This window comes from Buceros rhinoceros, unplaced genomic scaffold, assembly GCF_000710305.1.
Source record: "Buceros rhinoceros silvestris isolate BGI_N320 unplaced genomic scaffold, ASM71030v1 scaffold6695, whole genome shotgun sequence".
Lineage (NCBI taxonomy): Eukaryota > Metazoa > Chordata > Aves > Bucerotiformes > Bucerotidae > Buceros > Buceros rhinoceros.
Genome location: NW_010412222.1, coordinates 87,974 through 98,970, shown reverse-complemented (window position 1 = coordinate 98,970; position 10,997 = coordinate 87,974). Strand labels below are relative to the sequence as shown.

The 10,997-nt window shown below is 44.8% G+C and overlaps 1 protein-coding gene across 1 annotated transcript in view; it reads left to right on the top strand.

Moving 5' to 3' along the window:
- Positions 1-2,077: 2,077 nt before the first annotated feature.
- IFT140 (intraflagellar transport 140) overlaps positions 2,078-10,997 on the top strand; it is a 77,867-nt gene continuing 68,947 nt past the window's right edge. Inside the window, exons 1-4 of the mRNA XM_010136302.1 lie at positions 2,078-2,224; positions 3,520-3,741; positions 7,445-7,566; positions 8,224-8,366. Of these exons, the coding sequence (XP_010134604.1) occupies positions 2,078-2,224; positions 3,520-3,741; positions 7,445-7,566; positions 8,224-8,366 (634 nt within the window). The remainder of the gene's footprint in view (positions 2,225-3,519; positions 3,742-7,444; positions 7,567-8,223; positions 8,367-10,997) is intronic.

Below are 10,997 nucleotides of genomic sequence, written 5' to 3'. Positions count from 1 at the left end.
TGATTTTTACACCACTGAGTAATCCCCTTATATAAGCAATTTATTTATTTCTGTTAGCAGTCTCCTGCACTGTTTTTGTATGGTTATTGAGATGGTCCAAAGCATTTTATATTAGGGATTGTCCAGAATTTACGTGACAATATAGCTGAGTCTTGGTTTAGTAGGTGCTCATCTGCATTTTAAAATATATACAGTATTAACTGAAAAATTGTTCTTGCTGTCTTAATGCCGAAAGGGACCATTAGCTATAGCTGCTTGAACTGGAACCGGGTGACAGTCACCTGTAGTGAGGTGGATGGTGGCTGGATGTTCCCATTAGCGAGGTGGTCAGGACATGCAGTTTGTAAGCGTGACAAACTTATTTTCTTCCCTCTCTGAAGGGGACTGAAATAACTGAATAGTAAGTAACATTTATGCCTGCAGCTATAAGCAACACTGAACAGCAGAAAAGGGTGGCTCTGGAAGAGGCATTACAGCTGTGTGGTTTTGTGTGATGAACCCGTTAGTTCATACCCAACATGGGTTTTTCATTTAGGCAGCTCGGTGTTTTATTTGATTCTGAAGTGAATTTCTCTATTAGTTCAAAGTTGGGGCTCATATAAAGCATATATTCAACTATGTACTAAATCCTTCCCTGTTAGAATAAAACAAAATAAGAACAAAGTGGTAGAATGGGTACAGTACTTGAGGAAACTATTAAAAAACATGAAAAAAAGATGAAAGCCACTGCAATTTTTCTTGGAATGGTTTGTTGGGGGGTTTTTTGTGCAGTGGTAGAGCTACACCCATGTGCTGTTGTGAGAATGCAGAGGATTTTGAAGGAGTGTGAGGTTAAAGTTGAATAGATCTTGTTGAAAGTTCAAGTTGCTTGTTTAGGTAATTACACGTGTTTCTGTTTTCATGTTCAGAAGCTCCTCTCCTGGTAATATCAGAGGCAAGACACAGAACTATCAACGTATTCACAAACGTGACCCACCTTTCTGCCCTGCCCCATCAGAGGGGCTGACTCTGGTTTCATTTCTTATTCTTTTGGTGGCAGAGAGCCTTTTTAATATTTGTTTCAAGCACTGACAGAACATTTAAAATAAACCCACTTTTTAAAAAAATCCAGGGTCTGTTTTTGTCCCTTTACATCCTGCATCGGTGTCCGGTTGGTGCCTGGGACAAATCTAACCGCTGTGGGTGTGCAGGTCCGCAGGTTCTTAACTCGTGGTTTAGCTGCGCGTAAGGAGAAGTCTCTGAAATGTCAAGGGAGTCTTTCAAAGCTTTCAAAGTTGGGGTGGGGGGCGTTGTGTTTTGGTTTGGGCTGTTTTGTTTTTTTTGCCTGGTCTTGCATTGTCTGCTAATAACAGGAGGTCTGTTCCTGCAGCTGTTTCCCTGTCGAAAGTAAGCCTGTGGGATCACACCACAGAAGTCCCCAAGGCCATCTCTGTGTATAAGGTACTACAGATTGTTAGCGGCCTCTTCTGTTTCTGAGGCAGCTCTGAAAAGACTGTGGCTTTCAGGTTCTTTTCCTTGGATCGTCAGCACTTACTATTTTCATTCAAGTGCAGGTAACACGGAGTGTGAGTTCAACTCATCTTGCCTCATTTGGACAGTACAAGCTTCAAAGTGTGACCACTGTTAAAGCTTTCAAGCCCAAGTATGAGACTTTGCAACATAAAACCACTCTGTACATTAATTGACATTTTTGGACGTGCTGGAAGCAGCTTTCTGATAAATCCTGCACTATTTTGGCATCCTCTGCAATCAGCCAGCACAAGCCACTGGTGGGAGATCGGCACAAGCCTGTGCGCCCTTGGAAGCTGCAGGCTGCTGGGCTCAGCATTTGTTCCTCCGTGTCATAAAAGTACCACTATGACTTTTCTCATGTTGGTGTAGTGCGTATTAACAAGGAGGTGCTGTAGCTCTATTCTTTTCCCATTTTAAAGCATAGTTGTAATTGTATCTGTAGTATATATATTATGTATAATACAGCATATATCTGAGGTGTGTGTATATAGCCTATTCTTCAGCGTACCCGTTAGAAATCTCTGTTTTCCTTGCCCAGGTCTGTGGTCTGAGAGCTGCTGTCGCTATGGCCGTGTATGTGGACCACCGAACAGAAGCTCCTGCTGCGGTGGCCTGCCCTTCTCACATAGCATGGCACCCGCTGCATCCGCTGCTGGCAGTGGCGTCCATCAGCACCGCCTCAGGGGGCTGCGTGGATGTCTACATGGAACAGGTCAGCAAGCAGCAGCTCTGCTTTCGGGCTTGCTATCAGTGGGCTGGTTTGAAACTTCCCTCGTTGTATTTATGTGTTTGCAGTCTGACCCAGGCTCGCTGAATCCCTCTCTCTGGATTTTAATTACTCCCTGTGTCCTATGCTGTCTAGGGCAGGTCAGATCTGTCAGGTACCGATTACGTGTATTTTATAGAAAGGTCTTCATAAATTAAATTGATCTTTCCATTGAACTTTAACTTTTACAGCCTTTAAGTCTTATTTGTGATGGTTCCCAATTCGCTTTTTACTCCTCATAGGACGAAGATTTCAGACTGATAAGTAAAACACGGTGATAAGACACTGCTGCTCCTTTCTTTTTGTTTGCTTTTAACTCTACGTGAATAAAACGTACTGTGAAATGTAAATGAAAAAAATCATTCCTCCACCCCGAGACTGAGCTGATTTGCCAGACTCAGCTTGTTCCATTTGAGTAAGTTGTTTCCTGCTGCAGTTTCTGCCTGTGGACAGATACTTCCATTGCATACTCTAAACTTGTGTAGGACTTTGGTTTGCGTAATTTTCAGGAAAAAAGTGTGCGATACAGAGAAATGGTGCTACAAGCTCTCTAGCAGCAGAGGTGCTGGAAACATTTAAGGCTGTTAATGTGAGTAGCCTATAAAGTGTGTACTTTGTCATGTGTATTGTGAAAAATTGTCACCCAGATTTTACAAATGGAAAAATAAATTCAGAGAGAGGTTAAATGATTTGCCAGAAATGTTTTTCCAAACCAGGCACAAAGGAGGGTCTCCCTTTAAGAGCTGTTAGGCATCACGTTATTTTGTGTCCTCAGGGAGGTGCTTCAGTCTTTTACAAAAGTTGGGGTTTTTAACCTTGAAATGTGCTCGAAGCCTTCTTATCAGCTGTGGTCCTCAGCGAGAGCTGCTGCTGTTGCTGGGAGAGCAGCACGGCCTGGCAAGGCGGAGCGTGGCAGTCCCTCAGCATGGCTGTGTTTTCGTCAGCAGTTCTCAAGTGAATGTACTGCACGTCATAGCGCATGAAAGAGGCCTGGCAAGGCGGAGCGTGGCAGTCCCTCAGCATGGCTGTGTTTTCGTCAGCAGTTCTCAAGTGAATGTACTGCACGTCATAGAGCGTGAAAGAGCTGTAAAGAGAATTTGGGTGGCCACTTCATGTCTCTTGCAGGAAGTTCTATTACCTGCCAGTCCTTTGTCACAGAAAAAGATCTTGTTGAGCGGGAAGTGAATTTGAAGGTTCAGCTGCATCCTTGCACTGAGCTTGCACTTTATTTCCATTCGCAGGGAGAACACATGTCTGATGCCCATGTGGAGAGAAGCTTCCATGTGACATCACTGTCCTGGCACCCTTCTAGACCGCTTCTGGCAGCAGGCTGGGAGGCAGGAGAAGTTTTAATAATTAACATAGAAGACAAGGAGCAGCACGCTGCCCCACCAAATCACACCACCAAAATCACAGTCCTAACGTGGAGTGCGGATGGTGCCCACCTTGTGTCTGGTGACAAGGTGAGCGGGTGAAACACCAAACGCGTGTGTGGTGTGGCACGCAGTGCTGCGAGGGGTGGGAAGGGATTGTGGAGTGGAGTGTTAGGGGAAGGGGTGGTGGCGGGGGAGGTCAATGTCCTCGCTTTAGGTACAAATTAAAACTGTGAGGAAGCAACACCAGATCTCAGTGGTGTAACTTTTTCTACAGTACTCCTTGCTGTTGTATCAGTTTATCCTGAAATAAAAGTGTATCTCATCTCAGGATGTGTGAGGAGTAGGTTAGGGCTATTTAATGGATGGAGTAATTGAGGCATGGGCAGTCTGAATTATCTGCTCCTGTCTCTGCACTAATTTTGTGGTAGACTCAGGAGTAAAGCCCAGATGAGGAGAAACAAATTCCAGAGATAATATATTCATCTGTAGTGAGTGCAGCGCTCACTTAAGTACAAAACATCCCGTGCTAATCTCTCTTGAACTGTTTTTATTAATACTTATTGCATGGAAAATATGTTGTGCAAATACTTGAAATGTGACAGTCTTCTTGATGATCTGGTTGCCCTTTTATATAGTGAAATGAGAAATTAGCTATCGAATATTTAATATTCAGGATTAAGTATTCACAGAAGATTCCAGTTTTACCAGTTAAAAAAAAAAAGTAGTTTTTTCTATATTTTCCCTGATACGCACTTGAGCTCGTTCGAGAATTACAGTCCTGCTCTTTGAGAATCCTTAGCTATATCAGTCAGAGGAAAATGCAATTTTAAATTGTTGTCTGGGAAATTCTGTGCCATATTTGTTAGAAATGCAGAAATTCAGAACTGAGTAAAAAAAAGAATTTATACTCTGCTTTATCAGAAAAGAGAAAATGCTGCCAGACAAAAGGTGACGCACAGCGTTACTGAGGCCTTATTTATCTGGAGGTAATACGTTAACGTAGCCACAGCCTGCGTTAACCCCACATTTATGAACAAACTTTTGTGAAACGGATTTGTTTGGTGTCAGATCCCAGCGATGAAGCTGTCTTGGCACAGGTACAGCTGTTCTTGCAGGGGAATTTAGCGGTCTGACAGACTCATGCTAGCTGCTGCTCTGGTGAGCGTGTCAAGCGCAGCAGAAGCAGCGCTGTCGAGGAAATCCCTTACAGCCTGCACGTGCGTGGCCATGAATGCTCTTCAGTGCCACAAGTTTCAGTTGCTGTGGTTGGAAAGACAGAGAGATAATAGATGGAGCAGCAGCAGTTCGAATTCAGGAAAGTTCGTTACTGCAGAAGAGCTGCGTTACCCCCTGCAGACACGGGAATGCAGGCTGAGCACCACTCAAGGTTCTCCCTGGTGTCCCTGGCCAGTGAGATGTGGGTTCCTAAGAGCTGCAGCGGTGTGCGCAGTGGCCAGCGTGGGCTGGCCAGCCTTGCTCAGAGCCTGGGCTTGTGAGGCTGAGCACGCAGCTGGCCAGCACCCTGTGGCCCAGCTCCACTGCCAGTACTGCTCTGGGTGGACTCCCTGTCCCTCGTGTTGCTCACTCTGTGTGATTGTACCGTAGTCCGATGTGCAGCGTCGGTATGCTCCATTTCCTACACCTTCCCCAGTAGCTTTTGAGTTTCTTTTTAAAAATGTTTCCCATGAAGGTTTATATTCAGGAAATGTCCTTTGGTGCTGCCAGGATCATACTCTGCTCATATTAGAGGAATAGCCTTAGAAAGAGGATAAACATTTGGGCCCTGATTTGGCTTCTGTTTGATCTTCATTGGGACTTTGTAACTGAGAGTGCTACCTGAGAACATTCAGTCATCATAAATCCTGAACTGCCAGAGAATTATTTGAAAATAACGTCTTAAAGATGGGATAGGATGCTCTGAAAATCAGTTGTTCTTAATTGTGTTTTAGGTAACAAATAACATGGATGACTTCCGGATATTGGTCACACAAAAGAATGCTAAGGATCTGGGTACTTCCTGGAATGAAAATGTATTTATAGGAAAATAGCCTTTAAAACAAGAAGCTAAAGCTGTGGGTTGTTAAGAATGATTGGGAAGATACAGGGTACCTTTAGAGTCAATGTCCTTTGTCCTTTTCAAATAGCACTTGTTCTGCATCCTTTCTGTCACCAACCCGTCCACTCAGAAGAGGCAGTGACCTTCTCTATTTCCAGTTTCACGTGTTCCAGACTCAGGAATCTGGTTATCTGGGTACAGGATGGGATATTCAGAACAGAGTGGAAGGAGGCGCAGCAGCTCTAGAAAGCTGCAGGCTTTTCCCCCAGCTGAATACTGGTGCAGGTGTTCTTAGTAGGGATCCCTGGAATCTGGAGACACTTAAATCTGAGAGAAAAGTGAGAGGAGAAGCCAGCAGGACCTGACCTTTCAGATCCCAGAATCCTGTGAATTCCAGAGGTCCCCAGCAAATGTTGTATGAGCCACAAGTGGCCTCTTGGAACAGGAGTTGAGGGTTTCACAGACACGTGGCTGTGTCACATTCTTGCAGAGACAGTACTGCACTTAATAAACAGTTATTGGGAGCTGTAAATATTATCATCTTACTGCTGAGAAGAAGTTAGGATTTGACTCTTAGGAAGAAAGAAGGAAACGTTGCCTTGGGAGGCCTCAGCTGCATCTCATGTAGATCGTGAAGAGTAAGTGTTCAGAGGGTACCGCTGTGACTGTCACTTCTACACTGACTATTCTCCATGGAAAGCAATAAACAAAACCAGAGCAGATTATAATACCAGTTTCTGGTTGTTGATCTTAATGAAATAAGGTGAGATTGAACTTGATACTGAGCTTGTTGCTGGTTTTTCTGTATAATGCTTACGCATTTGCCGCCAAATGCAATCTGGTTCCCTAAGCACGAACACGGTAACAACAGTACATGATCTTAAAATTCCAGCTGTGAGGCTGTGGTGTCAGTCCGTTTGCTGGGACGGTTACTGTGTAACGTCACGCTGAACTGTCTGCTTCACTGCCTTCTCCGTTCTTTCTGGTCTCCAAGGGTTGGGTGCTTGTTCTGAGCTGGCTGCGTGAAACGCGTGTTGCCTTCAGAACGTGGGCCACGCTCTGAGGGCCGGCTTACCCCGGCTGCTGCTGCGCGTGGTAGCTAACCAGTCTTCCTTTTGGTAGCATCCAGCATTCGTCTGGTTACTAAGGTCTGTTTCTAAAAGTGAATTCTTCTTGTTCTCGAATGTCTGCTTCGAAAGAAGAGGAAAGCTCCAGAAACTCTGACCTTCTTTCCTTAGGTTATCTGCATCCTGTGGCTTCACATGTGTCTAATCACACACCCATGCTCCTCTGTATCAGTGTTATAGCACATGCTCAGGGATGCACATCTTCTGCTTTACGAGCCTTTACCTCAATAGCTTTTCTTCTAGGTATCAGACTGGAAAGAAATGGGAAGGGAGTTACCTAAACAAATATTTGCATATGCTACTTACAGAGGAAAATTGATGCTGTTCCATTTAATTGCACTGGCAGTGTCATTTTACTGAGAATGTCTGTGACCAACGAGCTTTTCTATATACCTTGATTTTAAGTAAGCAAATACTATAATGTTAAAGGTAATTTTTGTTCCTCGTGGCTTAGTTTTAAGAGCAAGTAATTGTATGTGTCAACTAAATGAAAGGAAGGATGTTGCTCTGTTAATAAAAATGTTTGTCTTTATGTGCACTGACTAGCTGGAGTCTGGATTCTCATCTGTGTGCAAAGTGTAATGAATTAACTGTTGCCTTTTTCTAGCACGGTGTCTTGGTTCTGTGGAGAGTGGACCAGCGAGGCAGAGTGCAGTATCCTGCCCTGCTGAAGCAGGAGTATGGAAAATGTCTGCGACACTGTGTCCTTCGACCACCATCTCCTGGCGAGTAAGTGGTGCGCCCTGTCAGAGCCCTGGTAGACCAAGTCTTTCTCACGTTCCACAGAAAGGAAATCCTACTAACAGAGAAACCTTTTTAAACATACAGATATAAAAATCTCTTTTCCTAACTGTCCCTTATGTCTGTGTTCTTTGCCCCTCTAGTAGCTGGCTATTTGTGTCCTGTATGCAGCAACAGACCTTCTTATTTTTGCCCACACCTTTCTCCCTGTTGCTCTTGACCCTTGTCATTAACAGTGCTGCTGATCGTGCAAAGCGGAAGGCACACTGAAAACACAATTATCCGCGAAATTATTGGCAAGAATGATTAAATTAAAAGTCAGTTCTTGAACATTGTCATTTCTTTCCTCTCCAAGCATGAAATATGAAAAGCTGTAGTTAAAAAAAATACTTTCCTTGTCTTGGCCACTTCTGTTTCACACCTCTGTAAAAATAGTGGTGCTTAGAGAAAAAAAGGTGAAACAATGCAAATGAAAATGAGCGTTGAAGTTTTGCTTTGTATCTTTTTGAGCTTGTCCTTTTTCCAGTCGTATGAAACATCTTTATTCTCTCTTTACAATATATCTTATTCACTGCTCATCCATTCTTTGAGATGGAAAGTACTCTGTTATGTAAGGGATCGGAAATGAAGTATCTCTGTTTTCAGGGACTTCGTGCAGCTGGCCAAAACAGTGGTGAGTGGGTATGAGGTGGCCTTGGATATGTTTAACTGGAGAAAAGCTGAAATGGGAATACCTCTGAAAATGGGTCCCCAGGAAGGATTCTCCTTCTTCATCACATTGACAGATGGTAAGAGCAAACCCACTTTCCAGTCTGCTGGAAATTTGCTTCCTTAATGCTTCAGAATAGCTTAGTGCACAGTAGTCCTGTTTTCATATATTGAGCATCTAGAGTATATCCATATACCCATCCTATCATATATCCAACAGGAGAGAGGATTCATAGGGGTTGAAGAACATTTGGTAAGGAATGAATACAATTTCTAAAGTCTCATCATCTTCAGGGCGAGTCCTCTCCACAAAGACACCACAGATATTGGTTTAGTCAGGTTCCCAAAGCAGTGAGTGTGAGGAAAGTGATCTCATGTTCTCATGATCTCATTTATTTACACCTACATGTAAATAAAATGAGAATTTGGCAGCATTTTGTGCAAAGCTTCAAAATCATGCATGTTTTTTTGTCCTAGAAATAGGCAAATGCTGCTAGAACATACCTTTTAAAATAAATGATTAATTTACTTTTTCACTTTTTCCCTCATGCTTTGAAATGGTGCTTCAGTCTAAGGAAGCAAAAAAGTCCAAGTATCTGTTTTGTTAGTTTTCTTCCTGATACTCTTCCCTGGCATTTGTCTTTTCCTCTCCCTTTGTTTTGGGTACGGGTTTGCTCCAAGCTTGTTTCCTTCCTGCCCCGGTTATCTCTCTTTAACCTGCTAACTCCCCGGGCTGGAACCTGAATGTGTGTGACCACTGTTGTAATGAGTATGTTTCTGGTAGGTGATCCGAGCGTGTAACCCTCTCATTTCACGTGTTAACTACTCCCAAAGCCATGTAAGTTATGCGAGTTCTGTAGCTCAGTTCCAGCCGTGTTCAATGACATCATCAAGAACGGGACCCATCATTTACACCAGGATAGCTTCCGGGTGACGGGGGAGTGGCGTGGTCCAGCTGGATGTTTTGAGGACAGCGGGCTCTGCCTTCGTTTGACTGTGAGGTACAAACCTCTTTACGAGACAGGAACCGTTGACATGAAGAAGGGGTACCGGGGGCTTGAACGTAGCTGTGCCGGTTGCATCGTCCCGGCCAGAGCCTCTCCTCGGGCGGTGCACAGCTCCATCTACGGACAGACTCTGCCTCCTGCAGTCCTTCACGCCGTTTCTTGGGCCTCCTGTTCCGGCTCTTCAGATTGCAGTCCAATGGCACTGGCAGCTTCTTTCGAGCAGTCTCCTTACCAGATTGACTTGGGTGTGTGTATTTCCGACCTAGTTCTGAATCTAGTTAGTCATAACTTTAGAATCAGTTAAGTTCTTGTAGAGATTTGGATGTGACCTCTAAATTTCCTCTGCAGTGTGGATTCACAGCCAAACTTGTTGCATAAAAGTGAATTAAAAAGCCCAAAGCTTTCTTGTTGCGTGCTCATACTTACTGCATACCTCAAAAGGTATCCAGCTAAAGACTGTAGAGCATCTTTCAAGCAAAACTAAGTAAACAATTAGGCTCCTCAAAAAAACCACAAACAAAAAAACCTCCCAAGTTTGAAGTACAATTAGTCTGGACATCTTTTTGATGCTGCTGAAACACAGGTCATTGCAAAACAGATGCAATTCAGGTGGCGTTACGTGAGATGCTTGTCTGGCAAGAGGGTGCCTGAACCAATAAACGGTTTTGGAGGTTGTTCTGCAACCATGAGCGCAAGGAGTCCTCTTCTTTACTGAGCCTTTGAGGTGACTAGCACAGGTTTGGCCACAGTCCAAACAGTGGAATCATCCCAATGTGTTCGCTGAATGCACCCTTGTTTGTTGCAGACGTTTTAGGTCATGAGTAATAACCCGCTTCTGGTCAAGAGCTCACACTTTCTGCTGCTTTTTGTCTTCTGGATCTCAGAGTTACTTGCTCTACTCAGCTCAGATCTGTAAAATTTCGAGATTAGTCTCTTGTGTGATACAGTGTCAAAACTTTCTTACAGTTATTCAAAGCTCAACCCTCTCCCTAACTGCCTGAGTGGCCTCAAGATAGTGGGTAGCGTCATCTGTGCGATACCTGATGCTTTGTATGGTAACATCCAAGCACAGAAGGTTAATTTATGAAACAATTTCAGATGTCAAATAAAATCACGGGACTATCTATTTCTTGTAAAAAATCCCTTAAAACTGAGCTTCAGCAGATAATTGATTACTGCAAAGTATTACTGCACACCGGATAGCTGTGTGGTAGAAAATGCTACACTGGGGAACCATGCCTGTCCCAAAATCCCCAGTATCAGTGGAGACTGGGTGAAGAACTGATTGAGAGCAGCTCTGCAGGGAAGAAATTGAGGATACTGGTGGATGAAGAGCGGGATGTGAGCCGGCAATGTGCACTCGCCCAACTGCGTGCTGGGCTCCTCCCCAGCAGCGTGGGCAGCAGGGTGAGGGAGGGGATGCTGCCCCTCTGCTGCGCTCTGCTCTGGGGAGACCCCCCTGCAGCGCTGGGGCCAGCTCGGGGCTCCTCAGCCCTGCAGAGACACGGAGCTGCTGGAGCGGGGCCAGGGGAGCCCCAGCAGTGACCCGAGGCTGGAACCCTCTGCTGGGAGGAGAGGGGAGAGAGCTGGGGGGGTTCAGCCTGGAGCAGAGGAGGCTGCGGGGAGCCCTGAGTGCAGCCTGTCAGTGCTGCAAGGGGCTGTGCGAGAGCTGGGGAGGGGCTGGTCAGCCGGGGCTGTGCGGGC